The sequence below is a fragment of the Myotis brandtii genome, unplaced genomic scaffold, assembly GCF_000412655.1.
Source record: "Myotis brandtii unplaced genomic scaffold, ASM41265v1 scaffold943, whole genome shotgun sequence".
NCBI lineage: Eukaryota > Metazoa > Chordata > Mammalia > Chiroptera > Vespertilionidae > Myotis > Myotis brandtii.
In genome coordinates, this window is record NW_005371890.1 from 123,596 (window position 1) to 150,867 (window position 27,272).

Here is a 27,272-nt window from a genome sequence, read left to right on the forward strand (position 1 = left end):
TCTCTTCCGGCCTGCAAAGTTTCTGTTGAGAAATCAGCTGACAGTCTTATGGGCCTTGTAGGTAACTAATTGCTTTCCTCTTGCTGCTTTTTTTTTTTAATTCCTTTAGGGTATTTTCCCCTCCATTGATTTCTAGAGAGAGTTGGGGGGGGGGAGGGGAAGGAGGAAGAGGGAGAGGGAGAGGGAGAGAGAAACATTGACATGAGAAAGACACATTGATTGGTTGTCCCTACCCGGGCTGGGGAACCTGCAACTGAGGTACATGCTCTTGACCAGGAATTGAACCAGAGACTCTTTGGTCACTCTAAGCACTGAGCCAAACTGGCCAAGGCCACCTGGGAACTTTTAGAACTACCAATGCTCGGTGCCTTTCTAACAGTGGTTCTCAACCTTCTGGCCCTTTAAATACAGTTCCTCATGTTGTGACCCAACCATAAAATTATTTTCATTGCTACTTCATAACTGTAATGTTGCTACTGTTATGAATAGTAATGTAAATATCTGATATGCAGGATGGTCTTAGGCGACCCCTGTGGAAGGGTCATTCGACCGCCAAAGGGGTCGCGACCCACAGGTTGAGAACCGCTGCTTTATAAGCTCCCCTGGGTAACTCCATGGGCAGTACATTTTGAGAATGGTTCTCTGGGCTGATGACAGAGCAGAATCACCTGTGGCTTTAAAAAATCTGTTGGCCTGGACTCATACTCAGAGACTCTAATTTTATTGGCCTGGAGTTGGGAAGAGCAGCCTGTACCTGGGGCCCACTCTAAAGAATAGGACTAAATGACCACAGTCTCTGTGGGCGGAGCCCTTTCATTCCAGCAGCAGCTAAGAGCACATCCACCCGAGGCTTCTCTAGTATCAGCCTCTTTTGTAACTTTCTGGCTGATGCTCAACAACTGTGTGATCTTGGGTAAGTTTATTCACCTCTCAGATTGACTTCTTTATGTATAATATTAAGTCAAGAACTACTTGGCAGAACTGCTGTGAGCACCAAATAAAAAAGGTGTGGCCCTAGTTGGTTTGGCTCAGTGGACAGAGCGTCGGCCTGTGGACTGAAGGGTCCTGGGTTCAATTCTGGCGGGCACATTCCTGGGTGGTGGGCTTGGGAGTGCAGGGGGCAGCCAATCAATGATTCTCATCATTGATGTTTCTATCTCTCTCTCCCTCTCCCTTCCTCTCTGAGATCAATAAAGAAATATTTATATTTTTTAAAAAGTGTGTAAGCCAAGGCTGGGTAGCTCAGTTGACTGGAGCGTCATCCCCATGCACCAAGGCTGCAGGATCTGTCCCTGGTCAGGGCACATACAAGAACCAACCACTGAATGCAGAAATAAGTGGAACAACAAATTGATGTTTCTCTCTCTCTCTCTCCCTCTCTCTCAAATCAATAAATTAAAAAAAGTACATGTAGAAAATATATAAAAGAACCCAGGACCATGCCTAATATCTACCTGGTACACAGAAGGTACTCAACAACTCTGAATTGAAAAGAATTAAATCCTCCCTCCCACAGGAAAATTCCAGGTATCCCCCAACTTTTTTTGAATACCCACTATTTGAAAAGCATTCTGATATGTTTCTGTTCTTCTTTCTGTGCATAGGAGGGAGAGATACAACAATAGATGCCGAAATAATCTCTGTCTTAGGGGAATTCTTTCCGCATTGCTCCAGGAGGCTGTTTCTCTAGCAAGTCCATGGAGTGCCGTCCCTTCCGGTGATCTGCTTAGCTTTGTGTTTTGGTCTCTCCTCCGGAAAATGTCTCAGATTTACCCTCACCCACTCCCTAGTCCAGCCTAAAATTCCTCCAATCACTTAAAAAGCATTTTTAAATTGATTTCAGAGAGAGGAAGGGAGAGGGAGAGAGAGATAGAAACATCAATGGTGAGAGAAAATCATTGATTGGCTGCCTCCTGCATGCCCCCTACTGGGGATTGAGCCCACAACCCAGGCATGTGCCCAGAGCAGGAATATAACTGTGATCTCCTGGTTTATGGGTGGGCGCTCAACCACTGAGCAACGCTTGTTGGGCCCTCCAATCACTTTTAAGGGTGGGCTCAAATTGCCGTTATCTGAGAGCAGAGGCTGGGTACGTTAGCCCGCTTGGGGTCTGTCTCTAATCTGGAGACTGGAGGCCAGAGGACCTGTTGGCTGGATATCGCTATGGTATAGGCCTGAGATAATGAGGGCAGGGACCAGGGCTTGTCACAGGGCTGTTGGGTTGGGGGAGGGAGCACCGCCTGGAAGAGACACCATGAAGTTAGAACTGACAGGGCTATAATTTGCCTATAACTTTTAATTATGAACTGAGCTTATCTTTCTGAACTTCTAGTCTCCTCATAGCTTTTTTTTTTTTTTTTTCATTTGTTCTTAATGATCTGAAGTCTTGGAAACATTACAATCTGAGTAATTAGGCACGATGACCTGGGGTGGGTTTTGGAATGTTGGTGCCAAGTCATCACTTCAAATACAAATGCTTCTTGTATTTAAAAAAGCAAGATTTATTATTCCAAGCCTGGACTGTTAATGAAAGATCTGGGGAAGGAGAAAGCGGCCGGGGAACACTCAGAGACCATCTCAGATTGTTACTATGTCCAGAGATAGGGATGTGATTCTGAAAAGGCAAGACCTGTTGGATAACGCTGGCCTCCTGGCTCCCATGGACCCATCTTACAGGTGAGCCCTCCTCGGAGAAGGGCCTTCAGACAAAGATGTGGTTCCCAACTGGGCTGCACATGGGGATCACCTGGGGATTCTTATAAAACACCGACACTTGGCTGCCACCCGACATTCTGACTTCAGTGGTTGAGGTCCAGCCTGGCACTGGGCAAAGTTTGGGAACCTCTAATAGGAACGAGCAGTTGATTTGCAGTGGTTCTCACATGGACTCACCTGGAGGACTTGCTAAAACACGGCTGGCTGGACTCCATCCCGGGAGCACCAGTAGGTCTGCGGTGCACTCTAAGAATTTGCATTTCTACCCAGTTTCCCAGTGATGCTGGTAGTCAGGGCCACACTTTGAGAACCATCGGCTTAAAAGACCTGGGTCTGGCTTTACTACTTATGAGCCATGTGACCCTAAGCATGACACTTCATCCTAACAAGTCCAGTTTCTGCATTTATAACATGGGGCAGCAATGGTGATGACCTCCTTGGTCGCTGTGTGGGTCAAAGGAGATGGTATTTGTAAGTAAGTTGCTTTGCACGGGGTTTGACCCATAGGGGATGTGCAACCCATGGTGGACTTTATTCGTACGATTCCTTAGCTGGGGTCTTGGCAGATCTGTCCTTGTGTTCAATGTGCTGGTTGGTGAATGATGTTATGGTGTGTTTTTGCTCCTGGACATCCTACTTGTAGGCTTTCTGGGACAGGAACGGGGATACCCTCATGAGCTACAAGTGCTCCGGGGTCCAGCAGAGTAAGGGCCCAGCCTGGCGGTGTTGGCTCTTGTTCATTGATGATCATCAGTCAGACTCTTCACCCGACAGCGGTGGCTGTGGGCTGGGACTGAGTGTGCTCTTCTGCCCAAACTCCATGTCACTCTCACAATTCAGACACATTTAGTGCAGTGAGTTGTAGTTGTCCTGATGTCGCCTTGGCAACCAAACTGCTACCAAGGGAAGTGGGAACAAGGCCCCAAGTCGTCTTGGAAACCACAAGTTGTGTCTTTGCGAGGGGGGTTGTGCATCTCCACACACTGTCTTCTTTTTCTCATGTAATTTGCCCAGAACCCTCTTCAGTGTGTAGTTACCTCCCTCCCCCATTTCACTGAGGAGGGAACTGAGGCTCAGCATGTATGTCCCCTCTCGGTCTCATTATCCTTCCCTGGTGATGGGATGCCCACGGGTGCCTGCAACTATAAAGGCAAAACCAGCCGGACTGCACACACTGCAGAACCCAGCGACACAGCTGCCTGCCCCTCCCGAGCACCCACTGACTTGAAATGTATGAATATTTTTTGTTCCTTGATGGCTCCACTCACTCTCAGGGGCTTCTGGGTGCTTGTTTAGAGTACACAAATCTACCGAATCTTTTCTATGTCCACGTAGTTTGAGGGCAAAGTGCCCTACTTCCATGTAACAGTTGGGAGATCCAGTGAGTGGGGAGAAGGGACATTTGGGATTGGCCCAGGAGGTGGGGAACAGGCCAGTTTCCTCCATTTCAAGTTCTGTTCAGAGTGAAATTCTGCCTATTCCCAGGACCCCCCAGGTAGAGCCTGGGTTTTCTTTTTTCCTCCCTGGATGGAGAACTGAGTGAGACAGGGAATGATGGTGTGGAGAGGCCGGGGAGGTCATGTCCAGGTCATTTCTAGATAAGGACACTGGCCCAGGTCAGAGAGGATGCTGGTGAAAGAACAGAGCCTAGAAACCCAGTCCCCTCCCTCCATCCTCTCTAGCATGCCTTCCTCTCTGCCCTGACACACATAGGCATTTACCTGTGTGTGTCTGCTGGTACCCTATTGCTTTCGTTTGATATTAATTTGATGCCCCTGTTGTGATGGGTGCTAGCCCCTCCCTCTGAGGGAGGTATGGTATGGTCCAGTCCAGATAACCCGTGATAGGTAGGCCATACACATGCCCTATAGGCACCATTTATAGAATATTCATGGCAGGTTTAACTGCTTTAAGTAGCCATAGAGCATTTAGGCCTCACAACTCATGCAGGCAGTTATTAGCATCCCCGATATACCAGTAGATCAGAGAAATAAAGCAACTTGCCTAGGATCACACAGCAAACAGGTAAGTGGCAGAGTAAAGATCTGAAGCCAGGCCTAGTTGACTTACCATCCATGTTCTCCAGCCATTATATTATATGGCTGCCTGCCCTTGCAGGTAAGAAAGATTCAGACTCAGAGAGGAAGCAGCAAGCCACACAAAGAAAGACTGCCAGCTGCCCAGCCTACACCTTTGCAAACAGATTTGGTTTTCTGGAAAAATATGATTGCTAAGAAAAAAGCGCATATGTCATCATGGCCAAGCCCATCGTCTAATATTGGTGAAAAATGTAAAAAAAAAACACAAACCCACACACACACAAAATGGACCCAGTGTATATTTCAAATATGAATTTTCTGGCTATTGATTTTTTTTCATTGTCAATATACCTACTCACTTGGCTGAAGTTTGTCATACGCTTGTGAATGTTCCCATTTGCACAGACCCTGCATACCCGTGCTTTCCCTCTTGTGCTAAAAAGGAGAGATGAAAGTTATTTTTAATTTGGCCACCGGAGGAACACCCAAGCCTTCCCTTCCAGCAGCTAAGCCTATATGTTTTCTCAACAGGGTGTTAATTACCTGGCTCTGGGAGTAACCGGACAGGCGGTTCTGGCGGCTCTGGCTGCCCTGCCGGCCACAATGCAATCGCTTGTGAACGTAGCAGGACTCAGGGGCCTCAGCGGGGAGCATCCTTTGATAAACTCAGACATGGGTCCTGGGTAACTTGTTAAACACATTTATTGATTTCTTGACAGTAACCAAACACAGTGAGTGACCATTATAAACAAGGAAAGAAAGGCATTCGTTTGTACTTTGTGAGATCCAGCTGCACCCGGAGAGAAAAGACACCCCTTCCCCAGGAATTTACAAGGCAAAGTGCATTCCTTCAAGGGAGCATCACAGGGGGCGGGGGATGGCAGTTTTAAAACGCAAGGAATCGGTAGCCTGCTAGCTCAGGCTGGAGCTCCCCTCGTATGAATGATGGAGCCACGGAGGGTAATTAAAGTTATACTTGCTTAGCAAATGCATTCCTGATTGCCACAAACTCAGTAAAAAACGGGCTGCAAATGAACAAAACACGTAGATGAAGGAACGAGTGAAACCAAAGAATGCAGCTGCATGGGGCCAGGGCTTAGCCTGTAAGGAGGGAGAACAGACCAAAGCCAGAAAAATAAAATTAAGTCGTTAAACCCATTTATTGAGCTGTTAACAATAACCAAACACAATGTATGACCTTTGGAAAACAAGAAACAGCAAATGGATCTGATCTTGGCAAATCCTACTACAGATATGTGACAAAGGGGAAATAATTCAATTTCTTTATAGTCTGCGGTGATATATATATACAATGTGTATCTCTTCAATGTCTGTCCTTTTTTTTCTTGTTAAATTGTTGAGTAAACAGAAGAATCAGAATCTAGAAATAAGTGTCCTTGGCCACCTCTGTCCTGGCTCACCTGCCACCAGCACCCTCCAAGGATCCTAGGACACTATCTGAGATTACTCGATGCAAAGCACAAAGTCTGCTTGATGCTGTGAGAGCCATGTTTCCTCCTCTCTCTTTTGGAAGAATTCTGTATGTACAAAGGCTGAAAAGTCTCACTGGGTAGATTTATTAGTTCAGGAAAACAGTATCAAAATTGTAATCAGGTTAACTGGTTATTTTCTTCTAAGACCTCTTATGAATGAACCTTTTGTTTCTGAAAACTTGACTTCCCATCTTGAAGGCTGTGCATGTATGTGTGTAGATATGTTTGCAGGTGTGTGCGTATGTATGTGTGTGTGTGCGTGTGTGTCTTCTGCCATGGTTTTGCAGACACTTTTCATGAAGATGGGGCCAATCCAAAGAGTGAATGAGGCTCGAGAAAAGGGAAGGAGCGAGAAGAAAGAAGGGGACATTCCAGGTTACGTCAGTTCACAGTTGTAGATTTCACTGAGATGGAATTCTTCTTGGGCTAGTTCCCTACTTGAGGAGCCATTCATTTACTGGAAAGAGAGAGAAAGAAACACACACACACACACACACACACACACACACACACACACAATGTAAAAACAAGGCATAGTTGAACTAGTTGGCACAGAATTTGGGGGACTTACTACAAAGGAGAAGGAACAGGTCTGTAAATGCCTGCTTACTTTTATGTATCCCTAGAACCCCTTTACTTTCCCAGGAACCTCTATTCAAAATTACTGTCCCCATACCAGTCACATGCAGCTACCATAAATTTAAATTAATGAAAAATTAAATAAAAAATTTAGTTGCCTCACTCTACTAGTCACACTTCAACTGTTCAATAGCTACATGTGGCTAGTAGCTACCCTGTTGAACATGCAGATATAGAACATGTTTATCATCACAGAAAGTTTTGCTCTAGACCACGGTTGGGCAAATGATAGCCAACAGGTCAAATCCAGCCCATATCAGTTTTTAGAAATAAAGTTTTACTGGAATACAGCCACACCATTTATTTACATATTACCTATGGCCTCTTTCACACTATAACATCAGAGTGTGGCAGAAAATTCCACATTCAAATAGATTTGTGAAATGCTACATATCCTATTGCTTCCTCTTGAAGACTGGCATAATTATTATCATTATTAAGGCTTGGGAAGTCTCCTAGTGATAAAATCTATTTAACCCTTTTTAAATCCAGATTTTTCAAACATAGTTGACCAACATCTCTTTTACTCAACTTGCTTTCTGAACATTACCGCTGTAGAGCATTTTGAGAACTAACCCTGCTGGTTCTTTCTCAGACAGGTCAATAATTCTACAATCAGTTCATACTAAGCCTTTTCAGATGCTGATTATTTAAACATAGATGTGATGAGATGAATTGTATACCCCCCAAATTCATAAATTAAAGTCCTAACCCCTAATAACTCAGAATGCAACCTTTTTTGGAAATAAGGTAATTACAGATATAATTAGCTAAGATGAGGTTACTGGGGTGGGCCCTAATCCAATATGACTGGTGTATGTCTCAAAAAGTCCACACCTTGCTGTAGGCCAGTGATGGCGAACCTTTTGAGCTCGGCGTGTCAGCATTTTGAAAAACCCTAACTTAACTCTGGTGCTGTGTCACATATAGAAATTTTTTGATATTTGCAACCATAGTAAAACAAAGACTTATATTTTTGATATTTATTTTATATATTTAAATGCCATTTAACAAAGAAAAATCAACCAAAAAAATGAGTTCGCGTGTCACCTCTGACACGCGTGTCATAGGTTCGCCATCACTGCTGTAGACTATATGTACTGGATGGATGGGGTCATATCTGTCTGCATCACACTGTATCCTCGTCACCAAGCTAAGTGCCTGGCACATAGTAGATGCACAATAAATAGGGGTTGAGTAGAGAGAAGGCTTAATCAATGGGTCGAGTATTTATTTGTCGGCAGCTCTGGCTTGAAGGGAACAGAAAATTATAGTTTTGGCACTCTACAGGTGTCTGAGAAAAAAGAAAGAGGAAAATGTGGGGGAAGTAGGAGAGATGAAGTGGGGGGGCCAAAGGCAGTGGTGGTAGCTGCTTCGAGAAGCTGTCTGGTAATATCTATAGCCCCATATTTGAGCAGCACGTTATTGCTGCAAAGGGCCTCACCATCCAGGCTCTTGTTCATTCCTCACAACAAGTGGTGAGGTAGATGGTATAGGGATTATCATAAAAAAGTGAGGTCTACTGGGTAAATGATTTGGCTGGGTTTGCATAGTTTGTTAGTGACAGAACCAGGTCCGGAACTTGGGTGTCCTGACTCTGGGTCAAAGGCGTCTCCACGACACCACTCTGCCTTCTTCCTTCCATGTTGAGAGCTGAGCACCATGATCAAACATATACTTAGTGTGCAGAAGGGAAGAGAGAGGGCTGGTATGGACCAGAGGGTTACAGGAGGTGGGAGTTGTTTTGAATGTCTCCCATAGTAGGAATAATTGTCACTTCTAGGGACATAGCACCAGAAAAGGATGCATTCACACACATTACCTCCTTGTATCCCAATGGCCTGGCATCCAGAGCATTTGCTCACCTTTTAGTAGAAAGGGGTTCATCATGCACATAAATAAAAGCTCCAATGCTTCTAGCTGTCTGTTCTAACACATGACCTTGAACAAAATCAGCCTCTCTGGCTCTTCTGTACAATGGCAATGAAAAGGCTGTTTTGCCTGAACCAGAAGCAAAACAGAGGAATGTAAAGTTTGACCTCTATCTCTAATATATAGGCTTTATCAACAGGAAAGCGCCATGCACATGGAAGGTGGTGGTCTATATTATAATTTATAATCACGATTCTGATAATGGGAGAAAACGCCAGGCCTTCAAGGACAGGTGTAAGCAGGAGGACTGAGTTCTGGCCTGGCCCAGTGCCCTCTGAGCCATGCACTCACCTCTATACTGAAGCTTCTGGGCCCGGTTGTTGGGACAGTCCTTCCCCTGTAAACTGAAGTTGATGTTGGTGCGGATACAGCGGTTGTTGAGGGGCTGGACGGGCCTGAAGTTGTCACTCATGCTCAGAAAGATCTGAGATGGCTGATTCTGGCTGAGCAGGCGTAAGGAATGCATCTGAGGAGAGAGAAAAAGCTGTGAGATCTACCTATCCTCTTACATACACCAGGGAAGAAGACTGTGTAGACTGGCCAAGCCAGGCTAGGGCCATGTGAGCCCCTCGGAGACCCTGGTTGTGTGGATTCAGCTGAGCTGGGGGCCCAATGATGCTGCCATGTGTGGAGTGAGCCTCGCTTGTAGCTCAGTAGCTCATGGATGCCACTGAACAAGTCGATTACTCTGTTTTATCCTCAAACACACTCTCTGTCAACGGAGGAAATCCAACTAGCTGTTCTCCAGGGTCTCTTTCTCTTATACCCCATGGTTCAATAATTCTCAACAATTCAGGGAATTATTCCCGCACATGGGTATTATCCAAACTACAGTGACTGGTCCAGGGGCCAGAGCGAAACTAAGCTGGATTAGTTTGGTTCCTTTTCTGTGAAGTCAAAGAGCTGGACTGAAATGTTTGCAGCCAAGTTCCACCCCAGGACTGAGAAGCAAAGGAGTAGTTCTGAGCAGGAGAGAAGAATGAAGCGAATGGGTGGTAGGAAGCAGAAGAGAACAGAGATAAAGGGTGTCTGGGGCTCTGACCCCAGCGAGTTCCTGACATCAATTTCTGATATTAAATTCCTTAAGATGCCCAGTATCTCCTGAACAAACACTTTCTCTGAGTTTATCTGGAGGAGGTTGCTTGTCACCAAGAGTCCTAACCAATACAGACAGGGTCAGGGAGTTCAAACTGTTCACACTGTTTTTGGGCTGTAAGTATAGTTGATCCTTGAGCAATGTGGGGGTTAGGGGTACCGGCCCTCTGTGCAGTTGAAAATCTGCATATAACTTTTGACTTCCCCCAAAACGTAGTTGTCCCTTGGTATCCATCAGGGATTGCTTATAGAGACACCCCTGCCGCTCCCCTCCCCTGAATACCAAAATCCACAAATGCTCAAGTCCCCTGTATAAAATGGCATAGAACAATACATAGAGTCAGCTCTCTGTATCTGTGGACTCCCAACCACAAGCATTTATTTAAAAAAATTTGCATATAGGTAGACAAGTTATTCAAAGGTCAACTGGACATATCCTGTAAAGGAGAATGGAGTCTGCTTACTTTGCTCATCTTTCCTCTGAGCTGTCATAGGATTCCAGAATCAGAGCATGTCAGAGCTGGAACAGACTTGTGTAATTTACCCCCGCATCATAAAGAGCAGTATTTATTTCACAGGAGGGGGTGACAGCCCTAGGAGCACATAATGAGCGCATAATGAACCAAAGCTTGCCTCAGAGGCCAGAGCTCCTGGTTCCTGTCCAGTTCTGAAGGATCCAAGCCAGGGTTACGAGAAATACTATGAGATGCTCTGAAGAACTCCACATTCAAATATGTTTGTGAAATGCTACATATCCTATTGCTTCCTCTTGGAGACTGACATAATTATTATCATTTTAAAGGCCTGGGAAGTCTCCCAACAGTGAAATCTATTTAACTCTTTATTAATCCAGCATTTTCAAACATATTTGACCATATCATCCATTTTGCTCATTTGCTTTCTGAACACTATTGCTGTAGAGCACTTTGGGAACTAACTCTGCTGTTCTTTCTCAGACAAATGGATGCTTCTACAATCAGTTCATGCTAAGCCTTTTTAGATGCTGATTCTTTAAATACAGGTGTGATTAATTGAATTGTATACTCTCAAAATTCATAAGTTAAAGTCCTAATCCCCAATACCTCAGAATGCAACCTTATTTAGAAATAAGGTCATTTTGGATGTAATTAGCTAAGATGAGGTTATTGGGGTGGCTCCTAATGCCATATGACTGGTGTCCTTATAAAAAAGGGGGACTTAGACAAAGAGACACAGACATAGGGAGAACACCATGTGAAGATGAAGGCAGAGTGAGGGTGATGCTTCTACAAGTCAAGGAACACCAAAGATTGCCAGAAAGCACCAGAAACCAGAGAAGAGGCATGCAACAGATTCTTCCTCAATGTTTCTATCTCTCTCTCCCTCTCCCTTCCTCTCTAAAATCAATAAAATTGTTAAAAAAGGGGGGACTTGGACAAACAGACACAGACATAGGGAGAACACCATGTGAAGATGAAGGCAGAGTGAGGGTGATGCTTCTACAAGTCAAGGAACACCAAAGATTGCCAGAAAGCACCAGAAACTAGAGAAGAGGCATGCAACAGATTCTTCCTCACTCCCTCAGAAGGAACCAATCCTACTGACACCTTGATCTTGGATTTGTAGCCTGTAGAACTGTGAGACAATACATTTCTGCTCTTTAAGCCACCAAGTTTGCAGTACTTTATTAAAGCATTTCTAGCCAACTAATACAATAGGTATTTCACAAACACAGCCAGTCTTCACATCATCTTCCCCATTCGCTAAAGGACCACAGAGAAGCTCACCTGCATCCTTGTTATATAGACAGGCTTGTTCATTATTATCCAACTTGCCGTCTCATAGCAGGGTGGGATAGTCATCGACCCATCATAAGTAATGAAACTAGAGGTCTCTGGATACAGTTCTTCTATATTAAGTCCCTGTAGTAAATACGCATCATCTAGAGAAGGAAATAAGAAAGACTTAAGAATTAGGTTTCTTGAGAAAGTGCTGGTATTCCTGATTATTTTTTCCTTTTCCGATTCCAGAAGATTGCATCTGTCAGGATAGGCTGCAGTAACAAACAGTCCCCCAAATCTCAATCATTTTAAACATCAAAGGTTTATTTCTTGCTGACATACATGTCCATTCTAGGTTGGCTGAGGGCTTCCTCCATGCCATTGCTGTCTAAACTCTTAGGGTAGGTGCCTTCTGGACCTTGGTGAGTTGCAATGATAGGAGGAGAAGCGCCCATCCCAGAAGTGGTGCATGTTACTCCTGTGCACATTTGGGTAGCCAAAAAAATCACACGCCCAAGGTTGACATCAGAGATGTGAGGAAGCACATTCTTCCTGCAGGATGCAACACTGAATATTGATAAGAAGAAATGTGGTCTATGACAGGGGTGGGCAACCTTTTTGTGAGTGCGTGCCAAAACCAGCAAAATCTCAAAATTCTTCTGCGTGCCAACCCTAATTTTTTGAGAACATGTTACACCTACTTGATATCTCTTAAGGTGTACGTATGTGAAGAACCTTGAGAAATAATAAAATTCATTCGAGCGACAAAAACACAGTATATGATGATGAAAAATACATTTATTTTTTAATGTATACATGTACACTGATAGTCCGACAGAAAACTTTATGACTCCGTTTGATATTATCAGTGGGACTTTTGCTGCTGCATCACTGATGACAGAGATTTTACATCAGGTTTATATTTCATGACCTTCAGTGATATGCATGAGCTACTACTTTCATCCGTCAGGCTACTCCTATTACGAGACTTAACAAAATTCATCACTGAGAACAAAGATTCACAAGCGTATGTGGATGAAACCAAAACAAAATGGAAGATTATAAAGAGAGGGTTTTGCTGCCAGCAAAAGTTACTGGCGTGCCATGTTTGGCACGCGTGCCAGGGGTTGCCCACCCCTGGTCTATGACAAGGACATAAAGGAGAGCCAAATATTTGGTTATGGTCCCTGAGACCTGGGATCATAGTATTATAGTCACAATGAAATGCCCATTTGAAGGCTTCAGGTTCTGTGGAAAGGTTGCCTGGTCACCATTCTTGTTCCTGAACATTGCTTAATGAAAAGAACATTAAGAACTACTTTTAGAAAGAAAAGTAATCAGGCCAAATCCAATCACAAGACTGAAAAAGTTAAGTCTGACAACAGAGAGAGAGTTGACAACCGAGAGAGAGAGAGATTGGTCAAGCTGCATTTGGAGACCAACTCTAGGACAAAGGACTTCCTTTGTCTTTCCATTTAAATGTTTCTGCCTTTCCATCAAAACATCAGCGATTCAGGACAAGTTCAAGAGAGACACAGGGACTGGTACACGGCTGGGCTGGCCTGCACCCTGGCTCGAGGGATATGCTTCCATGACAAAGTCATGATGCCTAGAGCACACACTGACGTGATGGACCTTGGCAGTTCGATCAGGTGCCAACACAGCAAGCTCATGTGAGTGTCCATCACTTGGCTCTGTTTCTTGAGCCCCTTGTACGTGTCAGGCTGGGTGTCGGAGAGCAGGATGTAATTAAGTGAAGGCATCAAGGAGCAGCAGACACAGTGATGCGTATCTGCACTGAGTACATTGAGAAGCTGTCAGTTCTGCCTGGGGGTGGGACTCAGGAGAGGATTAGCTGAGGAGGCTCACCTGCATTGCATCTTGAATGACAGGAGCTAATCAGTGTGTGGCTGGCAGGGGGGTGGCTGTCAAGGGCACTGTAGACAGTCATGCTGGAGAAAGAGCTAAGGACATACAGAGCAGTGCATTCCCAGGGACAGCCAGTATGTAGATGAGATGCAGGGGGAAGGGTGTTGTGAGAAATGGGGCTGGAGGGTCAGCAGGGGCCACACCTGGAGGTCCTTCTCTGTGCTGCTGGGAGTTTGGGCTTCATCCCATAGGCAATGCAGAGCCACTGAAGGGTTTTAAGCAGGGGGGCAGCGTGATCGGATGTGCACTTAATGACGCTTGCTCTGACAGTGCTTTGGCTGGAGATTTACATATTGAATGAGAGAAGGAAGCATTTGGCACATCTTTATTAAAGGTCAATGTGATTTGTTTAACCAAGCTTGCCCTCGGAGCATATTGGGACTCAAGCATGCTGCCATTATTTTATTTTATTCGTGGTGGTGGGAATGAGGGAAGGAAGGAGGCAGTAGAATGAGGGGCATTCCAGGCATGGAGGAAAAAAAAAGAACATTTATGTTTCTCTGAAACCACAACCAGGCTGTGTTGCATCCACATTTGAGGGAAGGATTGGTGTGTGTGTGTGGCGGGGGGGGAGTGGGGGGAGAAAGGGGTAAAAGCACAGTGAGGCATGTTCATGGATTTAACCCACAAAGCAAGGTAACAATGCTCCCAAAGCACCATAATGGTGGTATTCCAGACTACCCACTGTGGTCCCACCAGGAGCTTCCTCTTTGTCCAAATCGCCTTAGAGAAATGCAACAGTCGTCAGAGAAGGTAGGCAGCTTCCGCCCTCCCACCACCCTCATTCACCAACTTTGTTTTTTCCACGAAGCTCCCTAATTCTCATACGTTACCTTTTGCCCTATTTATTTCCTCACACTACAGAACTTGGAAAGACCCAGTGTGAAGAGGGTGAGCTCTGGACTCAGACCTGAGTGTGAGAGATGACTTTGCTGTTTACCATCCAAGCGACCATGGATACGCAGACAACTTCTGAGCCTGTTTCCATATCTGTAGTATGCAGATGGTTGGGATAGGCAGTGGACTGAATGTTTGTGTCCTCCCCACCCAAATTCATATGTTGAAGTCCTAACCCCCAATTGTGATGGTATTTGGAGGTAGGGCCTTTGGAAGGTGGAGCCCCCATGAATGGGATTAGTGCCCTCATCAAAGCAACTCCAGAGAGCTCTCTCATCTTTTTCTACCATGGGAGGATGCAACAAGAATTCTGCAACCCAGGAGAGGTTTCTCACCAGATTCCTAACATGCTGGTGCCCTGATCTTGGACTTTTGGCCTCTAGAACTGTGTGAAGTGAATTTCTGTTGTGTATATGGTACTTTGTTATAGCACTCAGGACTGACGAAGACAGAGCACTTGCCTCACAGAGTTGTCTGAGGAACGAATGAGATCAAGTTTTTCAAGTACTTGGCACAGGGCCTGGTCCATGGAAAGCACTCAGCGATGCTGGGGAGCAATGATGTCACTCCTTCCTTCCTGGGCTGTTCTCACCCAGCTTCCCCAGGATAACCACTGCTTGGCCTTTCCGAGGCCTCCTGACTGTCCCCAGCTGGGGTAGTGCCTTCCATTTCCACCATATTTGCTGAATTTGCTTGCCAATAGTTACTTACTGTCTCCACTAAGCTGTGAGTGAGCCTTTGGGAGAAGGGCTTCCATCTTTTATCTCTAATCCCAAGCCCCAGTATGGGGTCCACTGCGTAGTGGGTGCTCAACAAACATTGGTTGAATGAATGAATGAATGAACAAATAAATGAAATGGTTTCTGCCCAGCAGCTCCATCTGCTGGTGGTGCTGGTCATAAACTAAGGGAGGAAGAGGCAACATCATCTGCCAGATGATGGGAAAAATTCTCGGAGGCTCCAGTCTATACCATTAACTTAAGTATGTGCTGCCCAGCCCTCTCATTACATATCACATCCTAAGATATCAGGGTGAGACAGAGACGATTGTCTTACCATGTTTCTACACCAAACATGCCCGAACCGCATATTTGCCTTGCTGAAATTAGTGTGCATTTAACATGCAATGCTTGTCTACTTCACTCACCATGTTGCCTCAAAGGCTGACACTAAATCAGTGTTCTCTCTTTTAGAAATTGGAATTTGAGAACTATAGGCTACCCTTTCATCTCTTCTTCTCTCCCCACAGAGACTTGCTTGGTGTATTTGGCAGGACACAGGCAATTCAACCCGAGAAAAGAACATGAGCACACCCAGCAGTTTTCAGCCCTAGTGTCAAGGAACACTGGGGCGCCTTCCACTGCTGACCAGGCCAAGAACTAATTATTATTACCCACAGGCGATCGCATCCATGCAGCAGCCCGCAGAAAAACTCCATCTGTGCATGTCAGTGTTATCCTCTGGGCATCGTAGACCAAAGGAGCCTAAGAACTAATGCACTGAAAGTGGCTTCTGGTCCTCAGACTCTCACGGCTCTATTCATTAGTAAGAGTGGCAAAGATCTAGAGGTCAGAGTTGCTTATGAGCAGAGAGACACAAATGTGCGGTGTCTCCGAGGCCAGTGGGGTGATCATGCATGCCCCTGCTTGCTTTAAGGATATTTGCTGAGAAGAAGTGATGGCAGGAGTTCAAATAAATTTTCATGGATAGTTTTATAGAGGGGTTTCCTTTCTTTCTTTACTTATTTATTTCATCTATCTATCTACCTTACCTATCTATCACCTGTCTGTCTATCATCATCACCATCTATCTATCTTAGGAGAATATAGCTTATATGGGACAAGCTCTGGACTTCAAGCAGGAGTCTTAATTCAAGTTTAAGTTCTAATTGTGTGCTTTGTCAGTAACTTATTTTTCCTTCATGGCTAAGTATTGTAATCTCTTCCTTGGGGGAAATGTCCAGATTATTCTGAACATTACTAAAGTCATTTTCAATTAAAAAAGAATTCTATAGACTTCGAAATGTCATTCAACAGAAACAATTTACATAGACACGTATCTTAAGTAGGTCAAATTTTTGGTATGACAATGTTGTAATTTTTTAGTGTTGTCTACATCTTTGTAGCACAGGGAGACCCCTTGCATAATCAATAGGTATAAAATATTTATGCACAGTTCATAGCCCAGTGTTATTCTTCCAAATCACTGTAGAAGCTGGTGGCTGTACTTTTGATTTTATGACATGCTCTTGACAAGTCTATCATTTATGTTAGGCTGAGTTCTTAGTCATTGACACAATTCCCAAGTTGACTTTTTTTCTTTTTCGTTTCCTAAGAGAAGCACCTATGATGAAAACACCTAGAAATGCACAGTGGGGGAATCTTGCCTTAGTCTGAGCAACAGTGCAGCCTCTGTTAAATGCATTGTGTTTACTGATGTGGACCACTGATGAGATTTAACATCACCTGCCTTCCAGATTATGAAGTTCCCATTCAAAGAGAATGATGCCAGCCCAGCCAGCATGGTTCAGTGGTGGAGCATCGACCTATGAACCAGAAGGTCACATTTTGATTCCCGGTTGGGGCACCTGCCTGGGTTGTGGGCTCGCTCCCCAGTGTGGGGCGTGCAAGAGGCAGCCGATCAATGACTCTCTCTCATCATTGATGTTTGTATCTCCCTCTCCCTCTCCCTTCCTCTCTGAAATCAATAAAATTATATGTAAACAAAATAAAAAACCCCAAAGAGAACGATGGCAATGAAAAAGATTTGGCAGTCCCAGAGATCAATAGTGGACTCCCTTCTGATCAGTATGGAACTATTCGGCAATTTTCTCATATGGAATGACAGTTCCTCTTGTAATCTGAGGCACATTCAACTGAAATGAAAAAAGGCAATTACTAAAGCATAACGTAATATGATTTTTTTTTGTTCTACACAAACAACAAATGAAAGAAAGAGCCTCTGAGAATTGGATTCATGGAGGTAAGCTGCTCCTTCTCCGTTCCTCACCGACTTGAGTTACTACTTAGATTGCAACACGAATGGGTATGTTGCATTTCGTATTCTGCGAAAACCTTCCCAAAGCTGTTCTTTGAAATGAAAGTACAAGTTCAATTAAGTACCGAGAAAGGCACGAGGAACAATATGCTTAAATTCTCTGGTGACATTTCATCACATTTAACATCCTGTCCCTCTGAGGAGCGGGCTCACAAAACACTTCCCGAGGAACTAAGACATATAAGGCGGTGACAAGCTGGTCTCCCCTTGCCTAAACATTCATCTTTTAGCTGGGTTGGGGTTGGGGGCTAAAGCAAAGTTAAAAACAGGCAAGACTGAAAAAGATGTTTTAAGGGACTTGTATGGTGTGTCAAAACACCATGCTGAAAAATCTCTCCTCTAAACGCCTTCAGTCCTGTCTTTATTTCCTTGTTGAAAACACATTAAACAACAGCCAGGCACTTTCAAATTTGGGATCTGTGATCTTTTGGATTCTTTTTGGACTAAAGTTCACCATTGTATTTACAGTACTGTGTACGAAATGAGTGGAAAGTGTGTAACTGAATGAGAATGAAGCTACCAAAATGCTATACTGTCCTAGGACACTGGAATAGTTCATTTATACGTAATGTCCTAATAACGACTCCCTCTTACCCACTTAAGAAGGCTCTTTGCACTCCATTAGTCACTAATTTCACCACTTTAAAATGCCATAAAATTAAGAAAAAATGCTAGCTTGATGAAGTCACGTGGATATTAAAACGATAGGAATGTTACGTTTTACATAATTGGGGCACTGTGCCTGCTAATTAATTAACACAAGGAAAACGGAGGGATACGGGCATCTTTCCAAAATACCACATTAAAAAAATTACAATACTTTGAGTAAATGACCAATATCTCCTCCAGAAAATCCATTCAGGAAGTCTACTTTTCAATGTCATGATTTCAGTCTTGACCCCCAATCTGTTGAAGGGGAATTTAACTTTAATAAAATGGATTTCATTCAGAAGGCTGTCTAAATTCAGCCTGAAATTAATTCAGGCTGGTCTTTCCCATTGTTGGTCCGGGTTAGGGAGAGTGTTTTGTAAGATTTGCTCAGATATATGAAATCCAAACTTCCAAGGAAAGTGGTGGATCCTCACTAGGCCATTACCATCGACTGCATGGGTTCACCCATGGGAACTGTGAACTTGAAACTTCATTTAGAGCAGGGGTCCTCAAACTTTTTAAACAGGGGGCCAGTTCACTGTCCCTCAGACCATTGGAGGGCCGGACTATAGTTTAAAAAAATACTATGAACAAATTCCTATGCACACTGCACATATCTTATTTTTAAGTAAAAAAACAAAACGGGAACAAATACAATATTTGTATTTGCATGTGGCCCACGGGCCGTAGTTTGAGGACCCCTGAATTTTAGAGTGATCAAGTTATTATCTGTGTGCCCTGTATTGTGTTTATGTTAAACATATTTTTTAGTTGGCATCATAGTGACCCTACCTCCCACTCTTCAGGAAGCTGGCTTTAATGACCATGCAGTTTAGGACAATTTAGAAACATACAAAATTATGCACTTATACTAGTCATTATCCAGGCGGTTGACTCATGACCTTGCTTAATCCTCACCCCAACCCTCTCAATATCAGTATTAATATACTCATTTTACCAATGATGAAATTGTTATCTCAGAGATGTTAAGAAACTTGCCTGAAGCCACACAGCAATGGAAATGGTAGAGCTAGGAGCCTAAGTCTGCTAGTTTCATCTCTCTTCAGTAGAACACATCCTATATAATAAAAGCCTAATATGCTAAGTGTCTGGTCATCCAGTCATCTGGTCATCCAGTCATCCGTTCAACCAATCAGAGTGTAATATGCTAATGATATGCTAAAGCCGCTCAACTGCTCACTATGACGTGCACTGACCACCAGGGGGCAGACGCTCAATGCAGGAGCTGCCCCCTGGTGGTCAGTGTGCTCCCACAGGGGGAGCGCTGCTCAGCCAGAAGCCAGCTCACGGCTGGTGAGTGCAGCGGCGGTGGCGGGAGTCCCGCCTCAGCAGCAGTGCTAAGGATGTCTGACTGCCAGCTTAGGCCTGCTCCCTGTGGGGAGCAAGCCATCAGTAGGACATCCTCCAAGGGCTCCCGGACTGTGAGAGGGCACAGGCCGGGCTGAGGGGTCCCCTCCCCCCCCAAGTGAACAAATTTCGTGCACCGGGCCTCTAGTTTTTCTCATAAGTATGGTGACTTTCACCAACTTGATACCTGGCTTCTAAAATTCCCAGTTCTTTGACAAGATTCTCCTTCTTTCCTCTTTTTTTTTTTTTTTATGGATTGCCTGGCATTGATTTTCTTAACTGGCTCAAGAGGATGATTTTGCACAATTCCTTTTTCACTCCTACTCATTTAATCTATGATGAAACTAAGCAAATGGACGGTGTCCCTATTGGCTGCCATTTCGTGGTGACTTCACCGCATGCTTCCGTGGTGTTCTAGCCTCCTCACACCTCCTCAGCTAGCTGATGAGACAGACACACAAGAGCCTCTTCGAGGGTGGGATTTAAGAGATATCTTTAGAAATGATTTGCAATCCCTAGTCATGAGGATTTGAGCTGCTCTTTTAAAAGTGAGGACATGTCTGCCTCTCTTCTCTATCTATTCTCACTCCCATGATTTCACCCAGTTAAAATGCCATCTGGAGCCCAATGATTTTCACATTTATATCTTCAGTTCTGTCTCCTGAAATCTAGACTCATATATTCAACTGCCTACTCCATAGCTCTTATTGGTAGACATCTCAAGCTTAACATGCTTGAAACTTCTAGTTCCCTTCCCACTCACTACTCATATGTTTCATCAACAGTCTTCCCATCTCACTTGATGGAAACATCTTCTTCCCAGTTGCTCAGCCTAAAAACCTTAGTCATCCTTGACTCTTCTTGTTCATATCACATATCTGATCTATCAAGAAATGTCTTCAAAATATACCCAATCATTTCTCTCCACCTCCTCCACATTAGCCTGGTCATGATCTACAATGTCTCATCATTTGGATTGCTGCAATCATCTCCCAACATTTCTCCTTGCTCCTCTCTAGTCTATTCCCAACCAGGAAAACAGAGTGGTCCCTTTGTCAGCACATCATGTCACTCTCTGCTCAGAGTCTTAGGTTGACTTCTCATTACAATGGTCTCCAAGGGAAGACTGATGAGGAAGACAGACCTCATGACTTACGTGGTTACTACATGTGACAATAATGGCAGTGCCACTATGTCCTTCAGTATGACACTGATTTCCACTGGTTGTTCCATGCCAGTGGACGGGCAGGAGTTGCAGAGAGCTTAGGATGGTATGAACTTGAACTTTCAAAGTTCCCCCAAGTTCTGTGTTAGCTTATGCCCCTTCCAAGTGGAAACAAATGCAAAAAGCAAAGAGATGGCTCTTCAAACTGAACCCAAGTTGAAATTAAGAGAAAAAATCCCCATGCATTTCATGGAATGTGAAAGAATCAGCATTGTAGTTACTTTGCAAGCAGAGTATTCTGAGAGGTGCCCCTGAGCAGGTGGCATTGTCTCCATCTTGACTGGAATTCATGGGCTGACGCCAGCATCACCTGCTGCCTCCTGCTGAGTCTCTGGAGAGACTTTCAGGCTTGTGTTTCCCACCCACCGGCTGTGTCCTAGTGAATGACTTGTTTCAGACACTCCCCTGCTTGCTGCACAGGCTGGCTGCCTCAGGGAGTTTAGCTGGAGGGAAGAGTGCTGGCGCTTTCCTGCTGAGCAAATCAATCCCTGAAGCCAGAGTTCTGGGCATAGCGTGTCTAGGCCATTCCCACGGGTCAGGCCATCATTATCCCTGGGGTGCCAACCTTCAGGTGCATGATAAATGTGCTACCGGGAACACCTCCATTATCCCCCAATGAATGTTGGAGCACCAAATACCTGTGATTAGGGGGCTTGACGCAGTTACCTCTCCCTATGGGTCTCTTTATCTTCCTTAGTTCTCCTTTCTTTTTCTTGGCTCTGACAGCTAGATTATGAAGGACAGAGGAGGAGGGGCTCCTGCCTTCTTCTATTTGCATTTCTAGAAGGGAGTCTGGAGAGGTGCTGAGGGCATTTCTTCAAATACATCTTCTGCATACATTCCTCAGCCTGGAATCAAGACCATTCAAGATCTGGCTCCCAACCATCCTTCCTGCCACTCCCTCCCTGTCACTGCTATGTCAGAGGGCCTTCATTCCTCCATTAACTCAGATCATCACCCATGTTTATAGGGTTTACTGTTAGATGAAGAGCTGATGAGGACAGAGATCTTCCCTTTGAACTCTTCATCGTCTTTTTAAAATATACATTTTTTATTGATTTCAGAGAGGAAGGAAGAGGGGGAGAGAGAGAGAGAGAGAGAGAGAGAGAGAGATCAACATGGCGAGAGAATCATTGATCGGTTGCCTCCTGCATGCCCCACATTGGGGATGAAGTCCACAACCCGGGCATATGCCCTGACTAGGAATTGATCTATGACCTCTTGGTTCATAGGTCCATCCTCAACCACTGAGCCACACCGGCTGGGCTTCATCGTCCTTTTAATGCTCTCTTTGCTGCAGATGCTGCTCTTCCGGCTTAGAATGTGCCGCTTTCCTCCATTCTCCCCCCGCCCTCCCCCCCGCCCACTCTCTCTCTTCCTCCCTCTCTTTCCTTCTCTTTTCTCTTTCCCCAGCAAATAGTTATTCATCTATTCAGTCCTTATTTGAATGGCGCCTGCTTTGTGCAACCTTGCCATGTAATTCTACGCAGATCTTCTACGATTTGAAAGCATTCTTTTCATATTTTTAACACTGACCTTGCTACACAAATCTTTATCAGACACTATGAGAGTCTGTCTCCCCAACTAAATAGTGAAGACCTCGTGGACAGACATGTCCTTTATATATATATTTTTTCAGACATGTCCTTTATATTGATCTCTCTATATCTTGGCACTCAGGAGCCACTCCATAGATATGTGCGGAGTGAGTGAGTGAACAAATGAATCAAGGTCTTGGGTTTTAACATCGCTATGCACGTCAGCTATTGCCAAAGTGTGTCCTTCTCAATTCCGGCAGACCGGATGGGGGTGGCAGTCAGCAGGGACGCCTCATCTGAAGCAGAAGTCTCCCTCAGCCATGAAACAGCCATCCATCATGGGTCCCAACAAGACCCGTCACCTTGGCTCTCCAGTCCCTATTTGTACCAGAATCGATACACCTTCCCATAGCGCACACCCACATGGATACTTTCTTCTTCAGCCGCAGCCACATCGCTCAAAATTAATCAGACCGGTGCCGGGGGTGGGGCGGGGAGGAAAGTCTCACTAATGATTGATTCTGCAGCTGGCAATCTGTTAGATTGTGTGTTGGGGCTTAATGTGTGATTTCACGGCTTTTCATGGTCTCTAAACTGCAAATTCAAGATTATTGGAAAACATTTTATTTAATTTTCATGCTTTTTTAATCAAAAAAGTTAAAAGACTAATAAAATCTTTTATGGGCAGTTATCAAATGTGCTATTTCCACACAAGTCAGCAACCCCATCCTTAGCTCAGAGAGGACTCCACCGGGGTACTGATGAGGTGGGGGGGATGGCTATGGAGACAACATTATTCATTCTTCCAGGTGATGTCCAAGGGGAAGTGGCATGTTAGAATGTTTGCATTGTGCTTTTAACTTCTGTGAAAATCATTATTTACCTATTGCTTGATTCAGAATCCCAGAAGGGCCTCAGACACCTGAAATTCAACTTCTTCACTTTAGTGATGAGGAAACAGACTCAAAATGAGAAAGCTCCTTGCTTCAGGACAAAGTCAGGACTTAATCCCGCTTCAGGTAAGATATATATTTTTGTCCTGACTTCTTTCATCTCTTGATGTGCACTATTTCATATAAGTTTTCCCAAATCCAGCAATTTCTGTGGACAACAGTAGCACCATTCCCCTCTTCTCCTTCCAGTGCTGTACTGTTCTCTCTTTTCTGCGTCAAGATTCTAGGGACTAAACACCCTGGAAACCCAAGGAAACTGGACAGAGTCCTCTAGATCAGTGGGTCATACATGAGAAGAAGGAAGAAGCCACCTCGCCTCTACCTGAAAGGGAGACCCAGCGACACAGAGAGGGAGACTCAGCCCCACTGTCGGGCTCTGTAAGTGCTGAGGTTGGATGCAAACTACCATGTGAATGCTTTTTCCATCACATAATTGGTGAAGCCCCAAATATGACTAGCTGCCGTGCTGGAGTTTGTCAGCTAATAGAGTGCCCCGGTTCATGACCAATCCATGGGTTAACGATGACCATCTTCATAATAATCATTGTTGCCTTAGACAGGTGTGGATGACAAAGACCCTCCAGGGAATTTTTTTTGAAATGGGCTGTTTCTTAGCCAACTGTGACTCTGCAGAGTCACTTTCTACAGAACCCAAGGATCATGAAGCTAAAAAGGGCCCTTGGAGATCATCGATTCTGGCTTTCTGTCTTCAGACGGAACTAACCTTTATAGAATAGCTGTTGTATAAGAAATGGAACCAAACTTACTTTTATATGTTATTCTTGTGATAGTATCTCTGTTGAGCATTCGATTAAGAAATGGGTTTGATGAATCAGAAACCTAGGGTAGAAAAGAAAAGTTTAATGATTGGAGGGTGCTGTCTCAGGATAAACATTGCTTCCATGAATTCACTTGTTCATTCACATTTCTTGAGTGCCTACCATATGCCAATCACTATGATGGCTGAAAATTCAGAGATAAAATATATTCTATTTCCCAGAAACCCCAGTCTAGAGAAAGAAGACAGATAAGTAAATAAATGGCTATAATATTGTATGAACAGTGCTAGGAGAGAATCACCCACCTGGGGAATCTGGGGAACTAACACCTGAACTGAGTCTTGAAGGATGGGTGGAAATTAACAAAATACTTTGGTGGTAAAGTGTGGAAACAAGGAAGGGCAAGGAAACACATTACTTACAGAGGACCTGTTCATACATGGACATGTGAGAACTAGCCATGTTAAAGCATGTACTTCGGTGTAGACGGAGCTGAGAGTATGGGAGGTGAGACTAGAGGAGTAGGCAAAGGCTAGCTCATGCCAGGCTTTGAAAATCATGTTAGAGAATTTAAACTAGGGATGGGGAACCATCACAGGGTTTTAAGCAAGAGGCAGGGAGTGACATGTTAGGAAGGAGATAGTAATCTCAGTAGAGCGTGAGAAAGAGTACACAGAACAGAGGAGTCAGGAGATGAAAGCAAATCTCTAAGAGTAATAGAGAACCTTATTATGTAACTGCTCTTTATTGCATAAGTTGAATATATCATACACTATGCCATTCAATCATCCATCCATGCATAATCCATTCATCCATCTATCCAGGCACCCATCCATCCATGTATCCATCCATGCACCCATCCATGCATCCATCCACCCATCCATGCATCTATGTATCCATCCATCCATCCATCCATCCATCCATCCATCCATCCATCCAACCATCTATGCATCTATGCATTCACATATTCAATAAAAATTTACCAAGCATCCATTATGGGCCAAACATTGTACCAGATGTTTAGGGGATCAGTTGCCAATAGCTTTAGGTCTCCAAATTCCTTCTTTGGGAGAAAAAGCAAGGTTCAAGGAGCTTGATCCAGGGGACCACCATTTGGACACTGTTTTCTTAGCACCCACTTTTTACTCAGTTTTTCTGAGGTGCACTGTTCATCCTAATAGTGCACTGTTCTCCTATCTCGCTCGGCTCAGCTCTGCTCTGTAATTTACGCCTCAGCTACTAATCGGATGTTGTGACACATCAACATTTTAAATCTGCTTTATTCTGAGGGTTGGAAAAATTCAGCAGGTGATTATTATTATTAGATAAACAACAGGTAATTTGTAGTTTGGAAATAGCACAGACTGTTTATTTTCCCGCCATCTGTCTCTCATTTCCCACTGTTCCTGGGTGTGTTGTGTTGAGACACACACCAAGGGGAGCTTGGTGAGTGACAACACTCAATGGTGTTTGTAAAAGCCCACCCACAAACAGAGAAAAGTCCCCAATTAGACACTGCTGTACCCCAGAAGCGTTAGGACCAAACCCAACTGCTGCTTTGCCATCCTCTGTGGCCATTTAAAAGATAGCTTGAAGCCACCGGTGTGGGCGGATGCACCCTCTGAAGGAGGAGAGCCCCACTGTAATGTCATGGCGGGAAAGGAATGTGCCATGGCCCACAGTCAGGCGCCGTGGGCTCCTGGTACCTGGTGAGTCTGGGTAGTGCTAACATTGGGACTGGACCCTTTTGAGCTGATTAAAAGCAACTGAAAAATTTCCAAAGTGCACACAGATGATTTGTGGGCTCTAGTGTGTTGGCTGCGTGGGTGAGAGGATAAAATATGTACTTGGTATAAGTGAGCTTAAGTGGGAAGTTAATGGTGTGTGATTGAGTAGCAATTACAGCCAAATCTCAGCTCCCTGTGGTCACGGGAAGGATGGGGGATGAGGAGGGGACGGAGATAAGTAAAACCCACAGATAAACAAGACTCTTATTTTTAGCCAACAACTCCAACCCTTCTACGGCTCAGCTTTTGGGCACAGTGACATCTCTAGGGCTCAGCTGACCTAGATGTGGGGCCTCTCATTTTCATTCCTGCCTACCCTGCAGGGAGCTGGGAAGGGGAGGCGGAAAGATCAGAAGGAGGGGAGGCCTAGTAACGTTGTGTGCCCTTAGAGACCGAGGGCTTTATTTCTATTTCGAGCGCCTAGCACAGGGCTGGCCCCTGTCCCACACTCGATCCGTGCATTGGGGCGAGTGAATGACTAGTCCCAGCTGGGATAACTCATGGAACATCTGGAAGTTGATTATAATGAATGAAGATAGGGATGCTGTGGCTTACTTTGAGGTCTATCCAGAAAGCTTCAGGTTTGCTCAGGGGAAGAATGGAAGCACCCTAAGGGCCAAACTGGCCCGAACAGACACAGGAGCTAGTGCCCCTCTTTCACTGACCTCAGGGTCCGGGGCACAAGTTCCTCCCAACACCCCACGGCGAGGCAGCCAGGACTTGCATCAGTAATCTCGGTGGATCTTAGACATAACGCAAAGGGTGGTGTGTGTGCCCAAGAAACCCGGGGCTGGCCATTTTACATCCATGAGATTGATGAAGGACCAAAGGCTTTTCAGCAGGGGGTAGGGAGTAGTTTGCTGTCAATCACCCAGGAAGGGAGGGAGAGGAATTAAGGGGGAGGCATGGAGTCTTGAGAGGGAGGACCAGAGGGTGATGCTTTCAGGGGGCGTGAGGGAGTGGTACCTGGGGCGCCCCCATGCCCATTCTTCTGAGCAATGCTATGTCCTCACCAGAACTCTGTTCAGAGCCCAGAGTAGCAAACGCTGAATCATCTTCATCAGATTCCCAGTTCAGATTGGGGCACCTCCTCTAACGATCCGGCCAAAACTTCCCAAGGGGTTGGCACAGTGACGGCCAACTTTTGGAAATGCCACACATTGCTTCCCACCTCCCCCCCACCCCCAACTGAAAAGACAATTTCTTTTTTTTCTTTCTTCCTTTAAATTTGCATACCTGTTTTCTCTCTCCATCTGTCAAACATGTTCATGGTAATTACCTTTTAACAAATTAGAACTGGCTTGGTAGGAGATCTGTTGTTGTTGTTGACTGCTAGGAGGATGTGGCACCTCCCGAGAGTGTCAGAAAGTCAGCACTGGCGATCTTTGCTTAGTTTTCTTCAGGGGATGCTTATG

General features: G+C 44.8%; 1 protein-coding gene across 1 annotated transcript in view; it reads right to left on the reverse strand.

The window, feature by feature from the left end:
• Nucleotides 1-5,438: 5,438 nt before the first annotated feature.
• CA10 (carbonic anhydrase X) overlaps nucleotides 5,439-27,272 on the reverse strand; it is a 375,155-nt gene continuing 353,321 nt past the window's right edge. The window contains exons 6-9 of the mRNA XM_005885958.2: nucleotides 24,059-24,131; nucleotides 11,680-11,834; nucleotides 9,110-9,284; nucleotides 5,439-6,704 (exon numbers count right to left, since the gene is read on the reverse strand). Of these exons, the coding sequence (XP_005886020.1) occupies nucleotides 6,682-6,704; nucleotides 9,110-9,284; nucleotides 11,680-11,834; nucleotides 24,059-24,131 (426 nt within the window). The 3' untranslated portion in view covers nucleotides 5,439-6,681. The remainder of the gene's footprint in view (nucleotides 6,705-9,109; nucleotides 9,285-11,679; nucleotides 11,835-24,058; nucleotides 24,132-27,272) is intronic.